Source organism: Enoplosus armatus, chromosome 16, assembly GCF_043641665.1.
Source record: "Enoplosus armatus isolate fEnoArm2 chromosome 16, fEnoArm2.hap1, whole genome shotgun sequence".
In the NCBI taxonomy this organism is placed as follows: Eukaryota; Metazoa; Chordata; class Actinopteri; order Centrarchiformes; family Enoplosidae; genus Enoplosus; species Enoplosus armatus.
This window is the reverse complement of record NC_092195.1, coordinates 19,227,408-19,252,602: the sequence shown is the minus strand read 5'-3', so window position 1 is coordinate 19,252,602 and position 25,195 is coordinate 19,227,408. Positions and strand designations below refer to the sequence as shown.

The 25,195-nt window shown below is 40.8% G+C and overlaps 5 protein-coding genes across 5 annotated transcripts; 2 read left to right on the top strand and 3 right to left on the bottom strand.

The window, feature by feature from the left end:
- Nucleotides 1–4,953: 4,953 nt before the first annotated feature.
- tap2a (transporter associated with antigen processing, subunit type a) lies at nucleotides 4,954–9,748 on the bottom strand. Its single transcript, XM_070921491.1, has 11 exons — nucleotides 9,172–9,748; nucleotides 8,778–8,892; nucleotides 8,546–8,676; nucleotides 8,065–8,270; nucleotides 7,581–7,778; nucleotides 7,317–7,445; nucleotides 6,817–7,005; nucleotides 6,418–6,591; nucleotides 5,980–6,139; nucleotides 5,503–5,639; nucleotides 4,954–5,387 (listed from the first exon to the last, which is right to left on the bottom strand). Exons 1-11 carry the CDS (start codon nucleotides 9,746–9,748, stop codon nucleotides 5,181–5,183), a joined length of 2,223 nt encoding a protein of 740 aa, XP_070777592.1. The 3' UTR covers nucleotides 4,954–5,180.
- A 272-nt stretch (nucleotides 9,749–10,020) lies between these two features.
- Nucleotides 10,021–13,626, bottom strand: psmb9a (proteasome 20S subunit beta 9a). Its single transcript, XM_070921584.1, has 6 exons — nucleotides 13,364–13,626; nucleotides 13,162–13,229; nucleotides 12,854–12,985; nucleotides 11,645–11,774; nucleotides 11,274–11,415; nucleotides 10,021–11,094 (listed from the first exon to the last, which is right to left on the bottom strand). The coding sequence occupies exons 1-6, from the start codon at nucleotides 13,601–13,603 to the stop codon at nucleotides 10,967–10,969; spliced, it is 840 nt and encodes a 279-aa protein (XP_070777685.1). The 5' UTR covers nucleotides 13,604–13,626; the 3' UTR covers nucleotides 10,021–10,966.
- A 256-nt stretch (nucleotides 13,627–13,882) lies between these two features.
- psmb12 (proteasome 20S subunit beta 12) lies at nucleotides 13,883–16,728 on the bottom strand. Its single transcript, XM_070921790.1, has 6 exons — nucleotides 16,596–16,728; nucleotides 16,049–16,119; nucleotides 15,323–15,454; nucleotides 14,812–14,941; nucleotides 14,551–14,695; nucleotides 13,883–14,334 (listed from the first exon to the last, which is right to left on the bottom strand). Exons 1-6 carry the CDS (start codon nucleotides 16,641–16,643, stop codon nucleotides 14,207–14,209), a joined length of 654 nt encoding a protein of 217 aa, XP_070777891.1. The 5' UTR covers nucleotides 16,644–16,728; the 3' UTR covers nucleotides 13,883–14,206.
- Nucleotides 16,632–19,767, top strand: psmb13a (proteasome 20S subunit beta 13a). Its single transcript, XM_070921788.1, has 8 exons — nucleotides 16,632–16,781; nucleotides 17,031–17,118; nucleotides 17,530–17,627; nucleotides 17,911–18,051; nucleotides 18,177–18,292; nucleotides 18,675–18,733; nucleotides 19,095–19,246; nucleotides 19,379–19,767. Exons 1-8 carry the CDS (start codon nucleotides 16,720–16,722, stop codon nucleotides 19,488–19,490), a joined length of 828 nt encoding a protein of 275 aa, XP_070777889.1. The 5' UTR covers nucleotides 16,632–16,719; the 3' UTR covers nucleotides 19,491–19,767.
- Nucleotides 19,768–20,178: 411 nt separating this feature from the next.
- Nucleotides 20,179–24,555, top strand: psmb8a (proteasome 20S subunit beta 8A). Its single transcript, XM_070921789.1, has 6 exons — nucleotides 20,179–20,531; nucleotides 20,841–20,982; nucleotides 21,348–21,459; nucleotides 22,018–22,147; nucleotides 23,015–23,219; nucleotides 24,077–24,555. The coding sequence occupies exons 1-6, from the start codon at nucleotides 20,382–20,384 to the stop codon at nucleotides 24,163–24,165; spliced, it is 828 nt and encodes a 275-aa protein (XP_070777890.1). The 5' UTR covers nucleotides 20,179–20,381; the 3' UTR covers nucleotides 24,166–24,555.
- The last annotated feature ends 640 nt before the right edge of the window (nucleotides 24,556–25,195 follow it).

Below are 25,195 nucleotides of genomic sequence, written 5' to 3'. Positions count from 1 at the left end.
AGTTATTATTGACCACTATAAAATTCATAAAAACATTGACTTATTATTGGTCAAATCACAAATTTGTTTCATATTTTAGGCCATTCTGAAACATTATCTTATAACTTCCAAAATTACAGTCTTTTTAGTGCATTGTATTACCGACCCTCCACTGCAGCTCAGCAAGGAAACACTGTCTGTTAAAAAGACTAAGTTTGGAAGATACCCACTTGATTTGACTAAAAGTCAGACTTCTGATGCCTCATATTAGCTTCAGATAAACTTTGGAATACAATTTTACGCAGAACGAGAACTGTGGATTTTGTCCTGTTCTGGTTAATCAGAAATCAGAATCAGAAATACTTTATTGATCCAAGGGGGGAAATTGTACAAGGTTGGCATAAGATATTTTTGTCTATTATAGGGTTTTAGTTAGAGCCATGGTTTCTCTTAATTTAACGTAAAACATAGTGTGGGTGATCCCACATGGTCCTCAATTTTTCATAGCTATTGGATTCACTTAAAAAAAAAAAGTATAAATATGTACACATTTTCCATAATATCAGGCTGGACAGGAAATACGTCAAATATAATTTTTTTAGACTGTTGATCATTTTGCTTTGTTCCAACAATCAGCTAGCTGCCAAAAAGGCCATTGTTTTGATCTCTGTAACAGCCAGCATGTCTGTGCCTGCTGAAGTGCCCATGATCTTGACCTGCTCCTTGTTGCCCCTGTTCTTTGACTCCTTTGACCCCTCCTCTCCTCTTCGTAATTCTAAATGTGAACATGTCAATCCTTTCATGGCTGGAAACAGAAAGAGAGCAAAAGGGCTACCAGGTCCTGGTGTAGTCCTCAGGTGCTCTGTAGATGTCATGTTACTTCTCTGTTTTGTGGATGATGTAGTCCAATGGGTTCACAGCAGCTTTCCCTCACTTACCATCCTGTGGTTACATATTGAGTCTGCATGCACCACCAGGTACTCTACCTCTGCCTTACTGTTAAAGAACAGACTATAAGGCAGACTATCATTAAATGTAAACATACAAACACTTACATACTGTAAAGTGAAATGTGAATTTCAGTTACATTAAAAGTCTGCAAAGAGTTAGATACTTGCATAAAAGTTCATCATTTGACACAAAAACAATGAAGCTTGTGGTTTCCTGTGGCTCTTAACACAACACAAAAGTTCCCAGAACATAAAACCTACGCTGTTCAAAGAACTGCTACATAACAATACCGCTTATAACCACTTCTCAACCCATGGTGGTTTGTGTGTCAGGGGTGGTTTTGTCATTTGCAGTAATGTTGCTCTCACTAGATGGCAGTCAAGACCAATGGTTCCACCTTTTGGTGGGACTTCTGAGAATCTCCTAACTTTTACCACTCTGCCAGGCTGAGAGCTTCCAGGAAATCACATGGCTGTTGGTAAAAGTGCCAAATACAACCAACTGAGGCGCTGTTCTCCTATCTTAAAGGCTTTATTGCAGATCAGGATTGTAAATGTTTTTGTTTAGCTGACATAAGATCAGTTTCTGTTCGCCCAGTTTTGCTCTGCGCAGTTAAAAACAGACATCAAGCCGGGACTTTCCTCAACCATGTGACCATGTAGAGTGTGTTTGATCTGTTTTTTTTTATCATTAACTGAGGAAACCACACATCAACTGCTTGATGCCTCAGAAGCAATCTGACAAACTTGTGCTGCAGTAAATGTTGCAATTGCCACACTCCCCAGGGGAAGTTAGGGGATTCACAAAGAGACAGTGGGGGTTTACCTGACTATAAAACAATACAAAACTTGGCTCAATTCAAAATGACTGCACAGTGGGGACAAAATGTTACTTTTGGTTCAAACTAAACGGCAAAATATTATCATGTGACTTATCAGAATCACTTTATTCTCATAGATCAACAATTGCACATGATCTTTTTAGACTCTATATGGCTATATGTTACCCCTGTCTATTCTATTCTATTCTATTCTATTCTACTCTATGTAAGCTCATTTTTCAATCATCTGTCAAACTAAATGAGATGAGGCCTGGAAAAGAAGCTACATTGGTGTCATTTCTGTTGTGCTTTATGCTGCATCAGTTTACTTTTGGTTTAAAAAGGAGAAGAGAAGCAAGTATTACATTACAGTGAAGCTAATCAAGAGTCAAGTTCTAAAACGACTCACTTTTGATTTGTACAAGAGCCAACACAGAGGAACTAACTCAAAAGTGTTTCAGGGACAGCAAATAGCCTAATATACAATAGGCTTAAAAAATGTTATCACTTTGATTCTGTTGCCCACCAAATTAAGGGAGAGAGTAGAATAGAAAAAATATTTTCAGTGCTGGAAAGTAACTTTTACATTTACTCAAGTACAATTGTGATGTACTTGTACTCTACTTGTCCACTACATTTACATTTACATATATAGCTACTAGTCACTTTACAGATTAATATTTTACATTAAAAGCACATGATCTGTTTATAAAACACAACACAGTGTTAAAGATTAAACCAGTTGTTTGTTGTAACCCCTTATAATAAAACTGTCTAGTTGGGGCCTCTTGAGATGTTTCAGATGGCTATGAGTTATTGGCAGTTCCACCACTTAACTTTGGACATGGTTAAACTACTAAACTGTATATAAAATAGTTAAGACAAGCTCAACATCCACCAGCTACAACAGTAAAATGCTGATTACACACTGATGCATCACTATTAATAATCTAACTATGTCCTATATAATAACTTTTATTTTGATACATCAAACACATTTTGCTGATAATACTTTTACTTAAGTAGGATTTTGAATGAAGGACTTTTACTCGTATTGGAGTATTTTCACACTGCTGTATGGGCACTTTTACTTAAGGAAAGGATCTGAATACTTGCAGGATAGCTGGCCCTTTGGCACTGAGAAAACCAGATTCATATATATATTCTATGAGGACTGGTGGAGGGAAAGGATATCCTGTACTTGAAAGGACTCAAGTTTGATTAATGCAAAAGTCAGTGTATCTGCATCAACAGCCACTTTCCTGTCAAAGTGTCCTTGGTAAAGGCTACCAAACCAAAACCAAACTAATTGTTGCTCTGGATGCGATCAGTCAAATGCCTAAATGTTAATGAAGACAATTCGAAGAAAACATGCTTACAGTCCAGTCTTTTGTCATATGACAAGCTGTGTGGCAGGTGCATTGTATCATTTCAAGTATATCACTGTGATTACTGCTGAAAACAATCAACACAAGTAGAAGAGTGCCATAACCGGAATGCTTTCCGTCTCAAGATCTTGGGCTTGGCCGGGGTTTGGCTGAGTCAGGCAGCCACTGAATGCACAAAGACAGAAAGTGAAAGAAAGAAGAGAGGGGAATTTGGTGCAGTGGTGCGTTGCAGAACTGGTCCGCACATCCAAAGACACACACACACACACACACACACACACACACACACACACGGGCATATACAATACATACAGGTGCACACTGAGGTTTGAGGATATACTTGACTATTTCATATTAGACCACCGTGAAAGATATAGCCACAGGTTCATTATATCATCTTTTAATCACTTTAATACAACACACTCCCTGACTTTCTACGCTGCCGGCCATTTTGTTTTCATGAAGGTGTCACTCTAAGATGGCGGCAACGTTTTTGCATTTGCATTTCCACTTTGTTCCCTCCTGCCTTTGGCACACAATTGCTGATGGGAAGCAGCCAAGTTTACTGACGAGTCACTGTGCCTGATGTAAACCTTGTATCGCCAAACTATCAGGTTGACAAATTCATCCAGGGGATTTTAATACGTAAACAGTAAACAGTAGAACCGTTTGTTGAGAACAGTTAGTTACGTAGACAAACAAGTCTTGAATTAGACATGCTTTAATTGTATTGTATTAACATGTATGTTCAACCTTCTCAGGATACAAACAGTTTTTAAAAAAACTTGCAGTCCAGGAGGAACAAATGCCTAACTTGTCTCTGGCACGTGACTTCGGGCACCATTTTGTGGATGCTCAGAGGTCTTTACAAAATGGTGACATATGTTATCTAAGCTGAGCCTGATCTCTGTCAATAGAGGGTGTTGGTGTTTTGACATCATGCTGTGTGTCACTTCACTGTACCTTTGGTGTTTATGACACACATTACCATGCAGCCTCACTGCCAGAAAAAAAACCTGTTGGTAGTCCGGGACTTTCCAGGTCAGGTCTAACAATAAAACCCAACCCCCGCTGTACTGCACAGTCAAGAGTCCTTTTAATACCAGAAATACAATAGACACAACAAACACTGATATATAATTAGAAATGTCCAAAGGCCTCAGACAACTAACCAGTATAACACATTTGTTTTTGTCATTTTTAAGTCATATGTTTCTCTTCTTTTCATCCCACAGTACAATATCAGGCAGAGCCAACTGGGCTTGCATAAAACCTACAAACTCTGAATTTTCCCTTTGGGATTAAAACCCAAACTAAATTCAAGCACATTCTTGCATATAACATAAAATCATGCTCTGTACTCTGGTTTGGGAGTCATTTTTATTATCACTATATCCGCATAGTGGCATTTTTGAAAAAGCTTCCCGTCTTACTTCTTAACTCTGTGTGGAACAAATCTCATCACATGTTGACCGAAGCCTTTGCTCTCCATGTTTATTCGATTTTTAATTTATGTCATTTGAATGTCACTATGAATGTGTTTAGTGAAATGACTTTATAAATATGTGACACAAGGCTTGAAAAATACAATCCACGTTTTGACTGACGTTCTGGCAGGAGTCAGCTGAGGTCATTGACTATGATCCAAAATGCCTGATACTGATTAATCTTTTATTTGGGACATAACTATGAAGCAACCTTTGGCCACCCTGATCATAAATGAAGGTTGACCTGCGTTGCCGTTGTGTCAAACTTCTATTCATCTTTAGCAAATACCAGGATATGAAATAGAACACTTATACAGTGGATACAGTATATCCTCCAGAAGAAACACATTTATTTTGATTAATTTACAAAACCTAATGTAATTTCAACAGTTTGCAAAATACATTAGTACAGATGTACACTACTGCTATTGATACAAAATATTTACATAAACTCCAGCTTGTTCTCAGGGTAGCTGCTGCTGTCTAACACATGCGGTCATACTGAATCATTCTCTCACAGTACTCATCGAGCTACAACTCAGTGACAGTAGTTTGTCACTGTGGTGTGTTTTCCTCAGTGAAGCACTTCTCTCTCAGTTTGTAGTAGCTCCCCTTCTTGTCCATCAGTTCCTGGTGAGTCCCTCGCTCCTGAACTCTGCCGTCACCAATCACAACGATCTGATCTGCCTTCTCTATGGTCTTCAGCCTGTGAGCGATCACCAGCAGGGTCTGGTTGGGACAACTAGCCAGGGCCTGCTGAACCTGCAGAGTCAATGACAGAAATATAGTGTAGATATTGTTTGAAATACAAACCTAGAGGCTTCTGGCCCTGAAGGAAACATAATTGGACACCACTGTGTTAGAAGTTGCGACATACCTTATTTTCACTCTCGGTGTCCAGAGAGCTGGTTATTTCATCCAGAATGAGGACCTGTGGCTGTCTAACCAGCGCTCGGGCAATGGCTATCCGCTGCTTCTCGCTCTTGGACAACTGGCCGCCACCCTCACCCACCTCTGAGAAACATTATAAAAACATAACAGATTGAGGTTCAAGGTGTAAAATAAAAAAAAACATCAAAATGCAGAAAGATATGAGGATTAGAAAACTCAAATACATGAGGTCTGGTCAGCACTGACACCCCAAAATACTGTGTGTATGTGTATATTTAGCCTTTATTATTCACAAAATACATGAATGTTTAAGATAAATAAATAAAAAGTAAAACATTATCCATCATCAATCTTGCTCTGCAAATTATATTTTCATCCCTCATTCACCCAACCTTTCCTCTAACTCCCAAAGCAGGTTTCTATTTACATGTAGGCATTCATACGGGTAAACAAAAGAGTTTACCTGTATCGTAGCCTTTCTCCATCTGCTTGATGAAGTCATGGGCATTGGCTTTACGTGCTGCTTCCTGGATCTCATCCAATGAGCAGTCAGCAAGTCCGTAGGCGATGTTGTCTCTGACGGAGCCAGAGAAGAGCACAGGCTCCTGGTTCACCACTGCAACCTGTTAAACACAAACAAATAACACGTTATACATATAAAGGTTTTAATTACATAATCAGATATATAATTCATATAATAATTTAATCAATCTCAGAATTGCTGAGAATTTTTTTTGTCTTTATTAGCTCACTGATTAGCTCTCAAAGAAGGGGCATGAACTTTTAGTAGGCAAAAATTGTTATCTCTGCCTCTAAAATATAAAACAGTAAACACAGATAAAAGACAGAAATTCTGTAAGACTGGAGGTCACAACAAAGAAAAGCAGAAATGATAAATGACCTTCTTGTGGAGGAAATGGTGGTCATAGGATTTCAGTGGTTCACTGTCCAATAGGATTTCTCCAACCTGCGGCTCATAGAATCGCTCCAGCAGACTCACACAGGTGCTTTTTCCCTCTCCGGATGGACCCACCAGTGCCGTCATCTGACCTGACTTCAGCTCCAAAGAAAAGTCCTGAAGCAAGGAGATAACAATGATTGCAATAACACAGTTTAACTGCAATGAGAGAATGTTCATCCATAAAATTTTAATTCATTTGTCTTTGTAGTTTAATATACATTCATTGTAACGTTCTATATTCATCTTCTTTTTTCCGCTATTCATTTCAATATTGTTTTCATGAATTGTCCAAATTGAAACCAAAGCATTCCCCTTGTCTACCTGCCGTTCAGACCTCACCTGCAGCACTGATTTGTCGGGGGATGCAGGATAGGCAAAGTTGAGACGGCGGAAGCTGACGTGCCCAGTCAGCTGATCAGGTTTGAGTTTTCCCTCTGTGCTGACCTGAGGTTTTCGGTCCAGGTACTCAAACACTTTCCCAGCAGCCCCCACAGAGTTCAGCATGTCGCCGAAGATGTAGATGAGTGTCTGCAAGATGGCACATGATAACACGTTTTCATTTAAAGAGTCAGAGTTGCAGCATGTTAAATATAAATAATTTTGCGAGCAATCATGTTTAGAATACTTAAAAGCTATGAGCCAATGGAATAGCCTTCCTGAGGACATGTTGTTAATGTTTCTCCTTAACTCCCTTGTGTATGAAACATGCTATATAAATACCGTTTGCCTTGCCTTACTGTTCAACTGTTTGTTAACTAACTTAAATGCTACTGCTTTGAGGTGTTTGCCATCACTAGCCCTGGCTGACAACAATCCACAGAGCATTATGAGCATTATACCCTGATGTGGTCTCCAAGGTCTGACTGGTAGAGGATGAAGGAAACCAGGTTGCCAGTGGTCATCTGTCCACTCCGGATGAACAGCCTGCCGTAGTACAACATGAAGACCTGCATGCCCAACCCTGTCAGCTATAGACACACACACACACACACACACACACACACAGGAACAAATACTGTTAAATAAGGTGATATGCAATGATATGCTCAACACCAGCTGATCTCCAAAAACCACAATTTTACAAAAAATGATAAACTTCTCACCCTCCGTGCGAGCAGGTAAACAGCCCTGACAGTGTCCCGGCGGGTCTTGAGGGTGTGTGTGTCTCTCAAGCGGTCGTCATAGCGACGGCCCTCGTGTTTTCCTGTGTTAAAGCTCCGTACCACATGAATACTGGATACTACCTCATTGGCGGCTTCATTTGCCCGAGCCATTGAGTCCTGCACAGCCTGGAACAACCGCTGAGGCAGGAATAAAAAAAAAAGACAAATTATTTTTTGTTCTTCATGTCAAGTGATTTAGCAAAATTTAACAGAAGTTAAATAAGTAAAGGCCCTGTACGTTGGTGACGGAAAGAAATTATCACAAGAGACACAAAAGATTTCATTTTTAACTTCATGGTTACAACAAATGTTTTGATATTAGTTTTCTCTTTCTGAGCACCAGTCAGTAAAAATGGATATCATATACCTATGAGTCTGTGGATCTCAATGTTTCATTCAACATTTCTCATTAGCCTGCTTTCACCTGGTAGTGTGTGTCGTAGATGTTCTGAATGAGGCCAGTGATGGGCGTCTCCATCAACACGAGGAACGTGAGCTTCCATGAAAGATTCATCATCAGGGAGATCATGCCCAGTGTCTTGATGAATGTCCTCAGCAGCACATTGACATTCAGACACACTGTTCTTCCCATCAAGGTGGTGTCTTTAGACAGCCTGGATGTGATTTCACCTACACAGAAAATATATAGAAATTATCTTCTGTCCCGTCCTGTTCTGTTACGTTCTGCTCTGGTATGTCTCATTCTGTTACATCCTCTTTAGTCCTGCTCTATTCTGTCCTGCTTCTTTTATCTATTTTTGTCCTGTATTGTTATGTCTAGCTTGACCTATTCTGTCTTGTTTTGTCCTGAAATAATAATGTGTAATAATAATAATAATGTAATATCCAGTCTTGACCTGTCCCTCATGTGCACTAAGAAATTATTCATTATATAAGAGTCTTACCTGTCTTTATGGTCTCAAAGAATCCAATTTCCTGTCTGGTCAAAGCCCCAAACAGCTTGACTTTAATTCTGCATGTGAAGGCACTGATGGCACAAAGTAAGAGACCCCCTCTGCAGCCTGCACTCACAGAGCTAATCAATCAATCAATCAAAGAGAAAGTCAGTCAGATATTACCTATGAGCCACAGAAACATGCTGATGGATGAACGTGGAGGGGAAACATTGTCCCATACCTTCCCAGAGAGAACAGGCCCATGAAGAAGAGGGCAGATATGAATTCATTCGGCTGGTACTGACTGCCAAGGATGTCAATGACTCTCCCAGTGTAGAACGGGATGAACATCTCACCTGAGCAGAGACGCACACAGGTACACATAATCAGACACAGAGATGAAGATACATCAGCCAGGCAGATCAACATCAACATCATCATCATCTTTATCATGAATGTGGTCCTGTGTATGCCAAGAGCAGAGTGCCAACTCTTGTGTTTCTATTCCCACATTAAGAGTCACATTTTAATAAACATATTGCTCATAGTTGATAATTGACTGTTATCAGTCTGCTCCATCTCCTTAGCATCTCTACCATCATCATCATCATCATCATCATCTACATCGTACTTACAGATAACAGCCAGCGAGAGGAACACAAGCGCTCCAAGCAGCATGTGATAGTAGGGCTTGTGCAGGCCGAGGACTCTAACAAACAGCACTCTGGCTTTCTGCTTGTTCTCTTTGCCGGCGGCCGCATCGTCGGTGTCCGGGATGGTGATTTCCCAAAACAGTGCAGCGGCCAGCGACGCTCCGGCGCACATCAGCCAGCAGCGTGTATCCGCCGACAAGCCACACTGGGTCTCCTCATGGTAGAGCGCTTTGGTCCCGGTCTCAAACACCGCGGGCACCAGACTGTGCGTCATTATAAAGCGAATCAGCAAAGGTTTGAGGTCTCCAAGGCTGAACAGAGTTACAGCAGTTAGTGCCAAAAAGCGGAGACCCGCAGAAACCCAGAGACGCGCAAGATGTCCAAACACGCTGTGAGTCGCGACACATCCCGATGCGTAAAACAAGGAAAGGTCGACGCAAACCGCTGAAATCAAACCAACAACTTTGTGCATTATTGTTGCTGTACTGTCTGCCATTTTCCAGAGACGGTCGTCCTCATACGACCTGCTCTGCCGCAGTAACAGTCTTTTAGTTTTCATCCACTTTCAGTTTCATTTTCTGGCAAGACCAGGGGTTTCCCTGAAGCCCGAACTGCAGCGCACACAACTAAACTTTGAAGCACAATTCAGGTAATTAAATTAAAACAGAGTGGCTTCACACGTTGGTATCCTCCTCCTCATCTTCCTCCTAACTAATAACCCGGATGAAAACCGCAGTTCTAACATCCAGTGTCAGTGTCAGAGGCAGCTTCTCCCTAAACATGAAAACAGCTTTTAAAGGTTCATTGTAAAGAAGAGAAATAACAAAGAAAACCTTTTAACACAGGGCTTTTATTTCAATTGAAAGGTTCACATAACTGACTTTAAAGCATGTGTGGCACTCTTTGTGAATGTATACACTATAATAGTGCATATTCAAATTTGAATTATGTCCGGTCTGAATCGTGTAGGCAAGTGACCAACAATCTACCAGGCATCTTAATCTAGTTTTAACACTGGGAGGAAGAGGGGGAAGAAATCCTGTGGTGGTGCAACAAATTTAACTTTCACTTTTTGGTGATATGAACTGAATACCTCACATTGACAACTGCTGCTGCTGCTAATGTTAGAGAGTGGGACTATTTATAGAGACTAAAGGAATCTCAGGGTTTCTGTTGGTTTTGTCAATTTTACTTATATTTACTCTGCCACTCAGGACCATTATAACATAAAACGTGAGTACTATTGCCATGTGGCAGCCTCACTAACTGAATAATGAGCAAGTTTAAGAGAAGGAAGAGGCCTCGGATTACCTGGTGGTTAGAGAAACATCGCATTTGATTTCCATGTCTAACTCTGTGAAGCTGATGGTGAACAAAATGTTTACCGTCATCCCTCTGGTGAGATCACCTTGTTAAAATTACATGCAGGGACTGAAATGAAAAACCTTGTCTCAGTAGTTTTTCCTTGGCAGATAAATCAGTAAAGGTCACCTTCTGTCAGCCTCAAGTCTCTTAATGATAAACTAACACAAAGGCTACCTGATATTACAATTGAAATGGCTTTGGGAATCATCGAGCAATGCAAGGAATCTTTAATTTTATTGAAATTATTAGTGAAAGTATTCTCGTCCAATATTTTCTGCTTTACAAGCTGAATTAGTCGATAGCTGAGCCAAAAAGTGGGCGTATTATGGCTCTTGTGAGCAAAACGGCTACCCAATTAGCATCCTGCACAACAGTGTCTTGGCATACTATAGAGAAAAGAACAATATATTGATCACTGATCAAAGAAGGTGGGTAAGTCATTTCCTAGAATGACTTTCTCCTCTGTGCTGTGTTCATCAATGGTAACAATATAGGCCACGCCGCCACTGGAGCCGTCACGGTTCATTGCCAAAGAGAGAGCTACAGGAGAGAGAAAGAGAATAAGAGAAGGCGGGAGACAGGTTAGGAGATTTAACTACGTGATTTAGTTTTTATAAGACAAAATATTGTATATAACAGAATGGTGGCTCTTCTCAGCAGTCAGTACAAGAAGCAGTAAATGTCTGGTTTCTCTTTCACCATCCAACAAAAAAACTTACTGTTGACAACTAAGTGCTGGCACTCCTCCTTGCTCATGGCCCTGCGATACTCAGCATCAACAAACCCATAAACATATGAGCTGCCAGAGCCACCGACTGCAAAAGGTTGCCTTGTCAGGAGACCATTCAGGGTCGCAAACACCTGGAAGAGGTCAAAGGGCACAGGAACAGAGGGGAACAAGACAGATCACAATGTCGTTCTGTATGGACACCTATAACATCGAGCGTGTTGACGAGATAAGAATTTTTATTAAAAGCATCAAGAAGACAACGTTAGCAGCTGCTCTCAGCAGACGTCACCTCAGCAGAAGTTGCAGAAACATTAATTTTGACATTATTAGCATTATTCTTTCTTTCTTGTGTTTACTGACCTGTCCTCCATTTCTTCTGTCCCAGCCTGCCACAATGAGATGCGCTGACAGCTCCTCCTTGTACTTGTACGAGATGTTCTTCACCAGAGTGGCAGCTGAGCGAACCTGGGGGTCCTCACCTATCTCAATACTGACATAAGAAGACATAAAACATTAAATGTAAGGGAACGTAAACTAATACATTTCTGTCTGTCGGGTCAAGAGTTTTAAGGTTTTGATAACCCTACGCAGTGGTTAACCTAATGTTATTAAGCTAACGTTAGCTAGCTACCTTCAATGAATAATGTCCTCCTATCCTTTCTAACACCACGGGAACCAGCTATAAGTTGGGATAGCTGGCTAGCTTCAGCATGAATTCATGAATTTTATCAATAGTAATGAAATAGCAGTAAAGATGTCATTCATTTACTGTTACGTCTGGTGTGTGTGTGTGTGTAGGCATACAGCTGTTTTAGATTAATAAATGTTTTTCACTGAATACAATATACACATTTTATTTAATAAAAGACTAAATAAGTGGAATATTTTATGTCTAAAACAGTGGGTCTGCGGGGGCTCTGCGGCTCGATGATATCGGCCAAACATGTAATTGTTTTAAAATATCAGCAGCATCTATTTTATATTCAATATTACCCTCGTTAAGTTTAACTTTTAACCAAAAATGTTGTGTTATTGGGGACGGGAGGGAGGGTTTTTGTAAATGTGTGTTCTGTTTATTCAAAATGAACAAAAAGCCAATAAACATTAAAAGCATACTGTGCCAGAGTCTCCCATAAAAAGAGAGGGAGTCAAACACTGTGGTTTAGACTCATGGACACTTGTAAAGGCCAATACAATACTGACATCTTTTAAACTGTCAGAAGCTGAAACTTGGGCATGAATGTTTAACACCTTTAAACTTTTCAAAGCCAAAATACTGCTAACACTCAATGTTAGTATTTCAGAGGATTACTATTGTATTCAGACTTCTCATATACTTTTGTAGCAGGCAGGATGAGAAGCTTCGGCAACAGCCTTCACACCATTAAGGGACACAATCATCTGAGTGATTATGTGACTGCATAAAATGTGCAAATTATAAGTCTGTGCTCATTTTATGGGCTGTTTGCGGCTGTTCACGTGGATGGAGTCAGGAAGGCACCTCCTATACTTTGCCATAATGTGATATTTAATAAAAGGGCAGGTCTGTCTGTGTACTTGTGTATTTACCTGTGAACATCTAGCTGGTAGTTGACCATCTCAGCGATGGTCTGAGCGTCTGCTGCAGAGCCTGACAGAGCACAGTAGATCTTGTCGTGGAGGGGAGACAGCTTGTTCATCACCCTGTTCACCACTGATGCCCTGCATGGAGGGATGGAGAGGGAGAGTGCGTGTGTGATTGACGGGAGGAGAAGAGGACATACTGTATGTGAGGAAACATGGAGAGGCAAAAGGGTGATTATGCTTGAGAAGCTTAAGGATCACTGGTGTCTTTATAAAGACAGTATTATGCAGACAGATCTGGGCAATGCACTTACCCTGCAGACACTCGGGAATCAGACCCCAGCACGACCCCTCCATTATATTCGACAGCAATGATGGTTGTCTACAAACAGAAGTAAAAGCATGAAGCATTTATAATTCATTCCAGGCCTGTAACTGCCAGTTCCGCGTGTGTTTCGGGAGCTACAGCTGCGCACATCAACAGGCTACCAAAGACTTCACAAATCTCATACTTACTCCGGTTTTCACCTCCTCAGACAACCACTCTGGCCCCGTTTCTCCCAACATGCTGGTGCACTGCAGAGACTCCCGGTAACGACAACGACCGTACCCGTCTGCCGGGGAAGCGAAGGTGAAATCAGACGTGAACCGAACCGTTCCGTCGAGCGGTCCCGGTTTTAATATTGTTTTCTTGTCGTTGGAGACCTTCTTTACAGCTCTAAAACTGTTTTCGACGCGTTTGGTTGAACAAAGCATACATCAGGCGGACTCCATCTTGTCCTGAGTTAAATCGAAATTGAAAGTTAAATAGTCCCTCCTCTGCGATGAGCTGTGGACTGTGCACATACGCACATTTCATTTGAGTTAAGCACTTTTTAATTGTGCATTAGACTTTGTGATGAGATGACAAATATTGGGGCTACAAAGGCACCCCATTGGCACAAAACACTTAATCCTCTACATACAGTACATGAAGAACTTTAAAATAATGTTGGACGACAGCAACAAGAACCCTTTGAAGCAGAGAACTGAGACTTTGGAAAATGTTTTATTTATTTTTCATTTCCTCACATTAAAAAAAAACAACACAAAACATGTAATGGGAATTATATGGAATTGTATATTTTGTGTATAGATTTTGTATATTGTGTATTCTACATCTCATCCTAATGACTAAAAAACTATATTTTTTTCAGGTGTCTAACTTGTTCTCCAGGTGAGTGTGTGTATAATCTGTTACATCCTGGTCCTACAAAGAGCAAATTACGGATTAAGTAATTTCAGGAATTCCAAACAATTAGTTTATAATGCAAAAAAAATTAAATAAAAATCAGAATCTCCTTGGTTGCTCAGAGGTAGTCACTCATCATGGAACTTGGGCAGCTTGTCACCAGGCACCACCACATGCTCCACCCCTGTCTCCGTGATCACCACCAGGTGAGCCACGCCCCCGCTGACGTTGTCTCTGCCCATGGCCAGAGCAAGAGCTGTGAGCACGAGGACAGAGGGATGAAGCACAGGGAGGGCAGAGGAGGAAGACAGACGGGAAGAAAAAGAAGCAGGAGACATGTAGGTCAAGTTGAACAAGCAGTTTGTAACACGTATACAGCTCCTAACTACCACTACTGAGTCGCCGACAAACCTTTAATTGACCTTAAAAATTGATTTCCATTTCACACTATATATTCTTCTCATAAAAGTACCATTAGTGGCAAACTGTAGGCATTCCTCTCTGCTCATGTTGGGTCTGTATTTGGCGTCAACATAGCCGTAGATGTAAGTGCTGCCAGAGCCACCGATGGTAACCGGCTGACTGATTAGCATCCCGCCTAGAGACACGACGTACACCTGGAGAAGGATGGAGAATATCAGTAATGCAGCTATATGCAGCAAGGTGGACTTACTACATACTATCATCATCCCTTCTTCTCTGATGTTTGACTGTCTTCACAATCACTACCTACCTGTGGTCCTTTCTTCCCGTCCCAGCCTGCTGTGATGAAGCCGGCCTGTAGCTCATCTTTGTTTTTGTAACACAGTTCTTTCAGCACCGACGCTGCTGATATCACCAGAGGAGGGGTCTCCATCTGGACACTATGGATTAAGAAGGATCAAGAAAGATCAGGGAGAGTCACGTTTTAAAGTTTGTGCTTTTGGAAAGAGAAGAGACTTTGAATCTATTATGTGTTGTCTTGGATTCTCAAATGATTTTGTATAAGTGAAGAATCAGTGTTATATGTGTGTTTACTGTATGTGTGTGACACAGCTGCAGCACATGCAGGATATGTGTTAGTTTGCATGCACATATCTGTGTTTGTCTAGGAGTCATGAAAAAGGAATAAAAGAGGGTCTGGAAATTTGGTGGAAAATAACCAAAAGAGGGATTATTAAGGAACATGTTTTGTCTGTGTGCATATTTAAGTAATCTGTGTCTGTGTATTCATATGTGTGTGTGTGTGTGTGTGTGTGTGTCACCTGTGGAAGGACAGGTGGAACTTTGCAGCCTTGATGACGGCCTGAGCATCTGCGAGTGAGCCAGCCATGCAGCAGAAGATCCGGTCATGAACCTGAATCACCTTGTTGATTGTCTTGGATGATACGTATTCCCTGAAGAGAGAGGGACGAACGGAGGATGAACAAAGCCACAATGCAGAGGGACCTCTCAGATGGACCACATACGTATTTGCAGCAGGGAGAAGAGAGGTTGTTGAATCTCTGGATAGAGGTGCTATCATTAAGCCAATAAGCTTGTCATAGTATAGGAATGAGGTCCCACACATGCTTCCAAATCAATAAAGTAGTTATGCACTATTCACCATTCAGCCAAATAATATACAGTCCTCTCATTCAGGAAGTATTTAGATCCTTTACTTAAGTAAAAGTAGCAGTAACAGAAGTAGTTTTGAAGTACATATAAGATGTAGTTTTTACTGGAGCTGAACACATTATTATCTGTAAATTATTTATGCAGTTTGTAAAATTGCAGGTTGTGTTTTAGCTGTTTTGGTGCTTACAACTGATACAGTTTGTAACAACCCTTTTTTGTTTTAAAAGATTCATTCAAAGGTTCATCATCCTGCTTACGGTTTTGTTTCTGTGTCAACTTGAACATTTGATCTTTATCATGAACGTTAATGTTCTTCTGTAAGAAAGTGTTCAACAAAAAAAGGCATCTTTAATGCATCTTCACAACATGCTCACCCTCCTATGGAAGCCCGGGAATCTGACCCAATCACGACCCCTCCATCATAAGTGGCAGCCAGGATGGTGGTCTAAGGGAAGGGGAGGGGAGGGGGGGGCGAGAGAGAGTGTGGTTGTTGATACGTTTTGATTCTCCAGCATTGAAGAAGTACTTATATTCAGCCAAATATGACAGAAGACAAATATAACACTGAGTTACACAGCATCACAGGCATACTAAATTCTCATGCCCTCGTGTTCATTCATGCTATGAATTCTGGGATTTAGAGTTCTGCGAGGGAATGGTTTTCAAGGCGACGTTACCTGAAAATGAAAGTGTAGTCTGTCGTTTCTTTGTGGAAATGTAAAGAATAAACTTAAACAAGTAAACAATTCACTGATAATAAAACGCGTGGAATATCCAGTCGATGTGATTCCACCTTGTGTTGGGTCACTCTTCAGGTATAGCATCACCTGCTCATCCGCGAAATCGTCTACCGAACATTTTTAGGCTTTAGTGCTGCATCAGTAGAACAAGATACGAGCGAACCGGTCCGGATTTACTCACCCCTGTGCTCACTCCTTTGACTTGCGAGTCCGTGCAGCGTTTCTCCATTTTCACTCCAAAATCGAAAGACAGGAAAGAGGCGTGACGCACCGAGACGCGCAGAGAAGCCGCGATCACATCCAGTATGGCGCTATCAAATGTCCTCGAAACTCCTGCATCGGGGTTTAATTTCGACAACACAGCGAGGTATGAGCTTCTTTTTATGTCTTCTGAGCAGCAGACTGTATCAACAATGACAGAAAGTAAAATGAAACTCACGGTTACATTGAGCTTTCACCGGGATCAAAAGTGAAAGTAACTTTTTCCTGCGTGTTTGTCAGTTTAGTCAATGAAACAATACATTGATGATGTGTTCACGGTTATTACTAAAACTATAATATATATATTCATCGATTGACCCTCCCCTGTTACCTCCTCCCCCCTCCCTCTCTCTAGGAATGCTGCATTAGAGGGTCTTTTTGGTGGAGGACAGGCACCTAAACCTCTGAAAACTGGCACCACGATAGCAGGAGTGGTGTTCAAGGCGAGTACAAAGCTGTTTAAACTGCACTGATCAAAATATTCATGGACCAAAACAGTGACCTTCTATGTGTCAGCCCATGAACTACAATTTGGAGTATTTATTTCTTTTATTTTGATTTTTTGCTATTATTTTTTATTAAATCCTGTATAATATAAATGGAAACTGGCAGAAACGTATAACTGCCTTTAAAAAAAATAAGTTATGTTGCTGTTTAATAGGAAACTCATACATTTAGTATGTTGGAGCATCACTGAACACAACAGGGAAAGGTTTTTTTTTATAAAGTTCCTGGTCGCACCTGCATTTCCACAATGCATGACTTTGACAAAAACATAAATGCAATGAATGTGCACATGTTAAGGTAGTTTAAAATCTGGTTACTAATATCCCATATGGTCTGTGTTGGTGCAGGATGGGGTGGTGCTGGGAGCAGACACAAGAGCTACCTCCAGCGAAGTGGTGGCCGACAAGATGTGTGCCAAGATCCATTACATTGCTCCAAATATATAGTAAGTCTCATAAAGGGTACACTGAACCCGTGACCCCTCAGATATGCTCACTATCATCATTCCGTGATGTTCAGTACTATTCCAGATGTTGTGCTGTGAAGTGTCACCATTTGCCTTTTTGGTGCACTGCACATTCTACCATAATGGCTCGAGAAGGAAGCTCTACTTTTCCCTCTTTCTCTTCTCTTTAATCTTCCCGTTCTTGACGTCCCATTTCCCTTTTTCTTCTTCATCTTCATCTCTTCTTTCACAATCTCTCTAATTCCTCCCTCTCTCCTCCTAGCTGCTGTGGAGCAGGTACAGCAGCAGACACAGAGAAGACCACAGAGCTTCTCTCCTCCAACCTCACCATCTTCTCTCTGAACAGCGGGAGGAACCCTCGTGTCATCATGGCTGTCAACATACTACAGGATATGTTGTACAGGTTTGTGTTACACATGCACGTGTACCCATGTGTGAATGAGTTAAACATTAGTTAAACTCACAGTTCATTAAAAAAAAACATGCTGTTAATCTGGCTTCCCGTGTTTTGATCTCTGTGCCCCTCAGGTATCACGGCCAAATCGGTGCCAGTCTTATACTGGGAGGAGTAGATTGCACTGGGAACCACCTGTACACAGTGGGGCCATATGGGAGCGTCAATGAGGTGCCTTACCTTGCAATGGGTATGTGACACAACACTGTCCTGTGACATGTTTTTCTTGGATTCTTTGCTGGAGGAGTTTGAGTTTCTGTCGTGCTGGCTGTTACTGCTCAGGCTAACCACTTAGGTCTTGTTCTTAACGTTTCAAATTTGTCATTTTGTGTATAAAACAGATTTTAAAGAAACCAGACACATTGTGTTTGAAACGGCAAATGCAAGAGTTATATAGGGTTTATATAAGCTATCAATGCCACGTCATATCAAAACATGCTCTATTTTACATGTCAGAGATTATGACTTTGTCTATAATTCTATAATTTGCAAATATAAACTGCACTATACATTTTATTCGCTCTCAGACTACATCCAATCGGTTTCATCTGACTTAATTTGTGTTCACGCAGGATCTGGCGATCTGGCTGCCCTTGGGATCCTAGAGGACGGGTTCAAACCCAACCTGGAGGTACGCCACCTGGACAGCTGTTACATATTGTGACAATGATTGTTAGCTGATTATTTAGACATGATCACACAATTATTTAGCTTACTTTGGGGCATCTTTAATTGAATAATTGCAGTGTAGCGGGGCTGCAGGTCAAATAAGCCTCTCGATTTATGCAAACAGTTCATGTTAAAAAAACATTAATTCTCCTCGCTATTGAATTCTGTCTGTTACCAAATAGAAAAACTGAACACGTTTAGGTATTTGGGAATTGCTGCAGATGGATTTTAAAACTTATGAATGCCTCTGTCTTCCCCTTCATGTTCTGTATGTCTCTGTTTGTCCTCTCCATCATTTGCCGGATTTCTCCTAACTCTCTCAGCTGGAGGAGGCGAGGGAGCTGGTGCGCCTTGCCATCCACGCAGGAATCATGAATGACCTCGGCTCAGGCAACAACATCGACATCTGCGTCATCACCAGACAAGGAGTGGACTACATCAGACCCTACCAGGAGTCAGAGTACAAAGACAACAGGTAGGCCAGTATGACTTCATTCAAGATCTGCTCTCCGGACAGAGACTTTAGTCAGTGATATTTGGAATAAACAACCAACTATTATTTACTCTGTAAAAAGTGTAATGATCTATCTATCTATCTGTTTCCTAGGAAAATGAAATACAAATATCGTCCAGGCACGACACTGGTTCTGACAGAGAAAGTAGTCCCCTTAAAACTGGACGTTGTGCAGGAGACCGTGCAGCAGATGGATACAGCTTGAGCCACGACGCACAATCACACCACATAACACCACAACATTGAGCAGTAATCGTCTTTAATTTCATTAGATTTTAAATATAAGTAGTGAAACGTTTTATTAAAGCTTTCATTATGGTTTCTACTCTGCCGCTATGCTTCACTGTGATGTGGAATTGTTCAGAAACTGTACCACAGTAAGAAGGAAGACTGCTACTAGGCCATACTGAGATGACTGTAACATGTTTTTACAATATGGAATATTAATAAAAACTAATTCAATAAAATTTGGTTTGACCCTTGTTGCCTAATTTCTGTTCAAGTTGTGTAAATATTTACAGACTCACTGTAATATTTTAATCCCCAAACAGCACCAATAAAAAGAAGAGCTTATAGGCTGCTGCATGTTATGTTCATTTATATGTCTTATTTAAAATGTTTGAAATATGCAAACAGGCATTAATAATGTCATTGACCTCTGCTGGCTTCCAGAAACCTGAATGTTGCATTTCCGCTTAGAGACTGATGACGAGAAAAATATAGTCCTCTCTTATTGGTTTATGCGGTCTTTTTTTTTTTATTATTCAAGCTGAATATCTCGGAAGTTTTTTTTAAGGGATTCTTGGGTTTTTTATTTTTTAATCAATGAACTTTGTGATCTACAAAAAACAGCCAGGACTGGCCAAATGTATGTATTAATAGTTCCTCATCGGGTTTGTGCTGCTGGCTCAGTTTGCACGTTATTCTGAGGACAGGACCACATAAAACAGTTTTTAAACCCTTTCACTTTCGAATTCTTTGTCACGTACAAGGAAATTATCCCTGACGCGTTGTCAATCGCCATCGTCATTTTGGAAAACAGAACACCTCAACTGTAGAATATAATCAGAATATAGTTTATCCACTGAAGCACACGATGGCTCTTTTCGACGTAAGCGGTTTTAAGCCTTATTCTGAACTCCGTGGGCAGATTCTTCCTGCAGGACAGACGCACCTCGTCGACCGAACCAACCACTACAATTTCGGGACCAAAACTCAAGAATTTGCTGTACCCCTGGGTGTTGACGTGAGTATCATTTGACAAAGTTTTGGTAAGAAATTGAATATTCTGAATTCAATCCGGTAAACCTGCCACAAGCGTGAAGCGTCAGACGCGGTGTGGCTCAAGTTATTTTACGCGTCTGTGGTTTTCAGCATGTGGTGCGTGTTTGCGTCTTATGTAATATTATATCATGCATTTATCTTTATCACGAGTTATTGTCAAAGAATATTAGGTTATGTTACATATTCCACTCTCTTGTTCTCCTGCACACACACATACAGCTCCATTACACATCATGCGTCCCACTGAGATCCTTCCTCCATTTCATTTTAGACCTCAGGGTTTCTCAAGTCCTGCAACCGTGACGGAGGTGTGTGTATAGAGCTGAACCACGGTACCACCACCCTGGCCTTCAAGTTCAGACATGGAGTCATCGTGGCTGTGGACTCCAGAGCCTCAGCGGGCCGTTACTTAGGTAAATACGCATGTCTGGAAAAGTATGGAACATTAATTGTTGGAAAAGGTTAGAAAAGGTGGGTCTGCACAGAAAGGGAGGGAAAAGGAAGGGGTTATAGTGAGTGACATGACCCAGTCAGTCATATTGACCAGCCACCATCAACATACTGTACATCATATCAAAGGATCACTGGAGGAACAAAGGTCTCAAAGCTTTGAAGTGTAAAATTTAGGGACCATGAAGTAAATGGTCACAAAATGTCAATAATGCAGCAAATGTGACCAAGGTGCTGCCCTGGGCTACTTCACAGTGTTGACATGCTTCAACCTCTATTCTTGGTCACTAAATGTCTCCTTTTCCCAAAATGTGTCACGGCTCTGCAGCATCCAACGATGTCAACAAGGTGATAGAGATCAACCCCTACCTGCTGGGCACCATGTCGGGCAGCGCTGCAGACTGCCAGTACTGGGAGAGACTCCTGGCCAAAGAATGCAGGTCTGTCCTGCAGTGGTTTGAATACTGGTCCCATTGTCTTTCAGTCCTTCATGACCTAATATATCTGAGTAATATCTGATCAATCGCAAGGAAATAAACAGAAAGAAGAAGAGAAAGCTCTCTGATTTAGTTTGTCCTATTTGAGTGAAGCAAAGAGGTTGAGTGGTTAAGAAGGTCCTGGGTTTAAATCCCACATTGACCTACTGGGGCCTTCCTGTGTGGAGTTCATGTGAAGACATGCATGTCACACTAGGTATTACTTAACTATTATATAACTTAACTTGCATAATTATAATAACATTCATGCAGATGTCTTGTTCACATATATTTTTTTAAACAGAAACACGCATAAAATACTTCCACCCAAGTAAAACTACAGAAAATAAATGTATTCGTAGTCAGTGTTCCTATAAACCATGTATGAGTATCATGAGTATTTTTTTTTCAGTGTTGGCAGGGTACAAGTTCAGGCCAACTTGGACTACCCGCTTGGATGATTGATTTGTTAATTGATTAGCTTATGAATTGATTAGTTCCATGTTTTATTATTATTTCCAGGCTGTACAGGCTGAGGAACAAGCACAGGATCTCTGTGGCTGCTGCCTCCAAGCTGCTGTCTAACATGATGCTGGGTTACAGAGGCATGGGCCTCTCTATGGGAAGCATGATCTGTGGATGGGACAAAGAGGTACGTGTGTGAATCTTACAATCTGCACTCCTCAGAGCCAGAAGTACAAGCCAAGAGTGTGTAGGGGTTTAATTTAGATGTTTTTAATATGGCTGTAGTAAAAAATAATTATTATTTATATTTACTGTTAATGACACTCAATGATATATCCTGGCATCGCCAGACCAGTTCGCACATGCCAACGAGTCTGGAACCTCTCAGTTCATTTTCGATTTCCAGGGGGCGTTTTCAACGGGCGCAGACCAAAACGCCTCTGGACGTTACAACCAATCAGAGCAACAAAACGTGAGGTAGTGGTAGGCTGCTAGGCTAGGTAGCTACTTCCAACATCCAATTTAGTTTGCTTCTAGTTCAACATAATACACAGACGTTTGGCATGACGTGATTTAGAAGCCAACACTTAACATTTGGACATAACGCGAACTACCGTCCAGTTCATTTAATACTGACACTATAGCGGATTCAGAACGTTCCACATCAGCGGCATCCGTCTTGGTTGTTTACAAAAACGCCTCAACGGCGCTTAAACCCGCCCCATATTAGATAAACAGTTGTGATTGGCCCGACCTGAATCAGGCTGGATGGAAATCTGTCTGAACAGAGCTCATGCGTTAAAGTATAATTCCTTTAACGAGCCAGCCATACAATAAAAAAATTCGATGACGTTAAGTGTACACTGCAGACGTCATTGATGGAGCAGCTCAATCAATTTGAAAACATTACCCAAAAAGACGGCAGTAATGTTATTATTGTCACACTTCTACTTGGAAGTACTGTTGTATTCTGTGTTTGGACATTTATCAGAAACTGCCGGTATATAAAATAGTATTTTTCCTGCAGACCATATAATGACTATGTGCTCTCCAGGGCCCTGGTCTGTACTACGTGGATGATAATGGCACGCGTCTGTCTGGCCGTATGTTCTCTACCGGCTGTGGAAACAGTTACGCCTACGGAGTGGTGGACAGTGGTTACCGGGAAGACATGACGGTAGAGGAGGCGTATGACCTCGGCCGTCGGGGCATCGCTCACGCTACACACAGGGATGCTTACTCTGGAGGGGTGGTCAACAGTGAGTATACTCTGAGAATGGTCCTTAACTTTGTTTTAACATTTAAGTATATCTCGTTCTTCTGGCCACACCAGCGGTATGGTTGTCGGAAAAGGTGGCCAGTCCGTTGAGCCAGACTGAAATCTTAACAACTATTGGATGGATTTCCATGAAATTCGGCTCAGGCATTCATGTCCCCCTCAGGATGAATTGTAGTAACTTTGGTGCTTCTCTGACTTTTCATCTATCATCATCATCAGGTCAAAATTTCAGTTTATTCTTTGCTTTATGACCAAATACTTTCAAAACTAATGACATTTCCATCATCCTCAAATGTTTAGTGGTAAAAAAAACAAAACAAAACATGGAAATGAACAGACATAGCAAAAAGAACAAAACAAAAATAAACAAATAAATAGTTGGAATTATAATAAAATGAAATAATCCAAACAACGCTAAACAATCAACATAGTAACATCAACAAGGATTCTCCCACAATCCCAAACCACTCATAATACATCATCTGCACAAAACAAAAAATAGATTAACTTTATGATGAAGTACTGAGTCTACCTATAAACTAAAACAAAGAAAAACTAGGGGCCAAGGGGTTACACTGCATCCCGGTTCATGTCCGCTCGGGGGGCTTTGTTGCATGTCGTTCCCCATCTGTCTCTCCCCTCACTTCCTGTCATGTCTCTACTGAGACCGATCAAATAAAAGTTAAATGGAGCAAAGACTGAATGTTGTATGGTCCTGAAATGTACAAAGTTGTGGTCTGTGTGCACTTGATAATTGTAATTTTTGTCTTCGTGTGTACATTTGTGAAAATGTGTTTGTATATGAGTGGTCACGTGTGTTTCCGTGTGTTTGTCTAGTGTACCACATGCAGGAGGATGGCTGGATAAAGGTGTGTAAGGAAGACGTATCAGAGTTGATCCACCGTTACAGGAAGGGAATGTTCTGAGTTTGACCCCTAAACTCAGATCAATCACTCTGTGTCCCTTTTTTTGTCAATTATTTCAACATATTTTCTCAAAAACATATTGGAAGTAGACATCTGATTTTGAAAATAAATGACCCAACTTTGTCTCACTGAGTGTGTAAGGAAATGTGTGGTCTATTGCTGATTCTGGATCAATCAAATGCTACGTAGAACCATTTCTTTCCTACATATGAACCAAAACTTTGCAGGATCTATCTTATTGTCATTGTTTGGTTATCGTTCTTTATATTCTGTGATGTTGGTACTGTACATGTTGAAAGCTCTCCATGCTTACGTGCTAACCAGACATCCTGTTAAAATAATCTCACCATTACAACACACAGCTCAAAATAAAGACTGTTGTTCAACTCACTGCTTTGTCCTGTAATGATTAACTGGTACATTATGTTGCTTTATGATATAAAGAGTCAGGTACAAAATGCGTTAGAGTGAGGCAGTATGTCACTGAAAATGAGGAGAATTAGATTTAACTTTTTGAAACAAAGAAAGGCATTTTTAGCCACTAGTAAGAATATGTTGACGTGTGTAAAACATATTTGTTTACTGTCATTCAACATGTTGGTTGGAAGTTGGTTTTATTATTGCTGGGCGTCTGCCGAAACGTGACTAGTAACATACAGGACGCACCAAACCTTTCCGGAGCTTGAATCTGGCAAAGATCAGCCTTAAACCTGTTAGGTCAGATTTCTAAAGCGTCACTTCCACTTGTTCCAGTATCTCACTATATTACTATATTTGTATGTATGGTTTATTATATAATGTACAGTTTAAAATGCAACATGAAACTATATATAGTTAACTAAATAACTAAAATAAAGAAAACTGTCACAGAATTTAAATGTGGCAGCAGCTGTGATGTCATGTGTTTCCAGGCAGAACTCGGCCACATAGGTTTTGCCCATTGCGTTTTTGATCTTCATAAAAAAAGCAGGTCAATCAACTTAATCTTTACAGGTCTGTGAGGATCTGTTTGTCTTCTAACCTGTGAAGC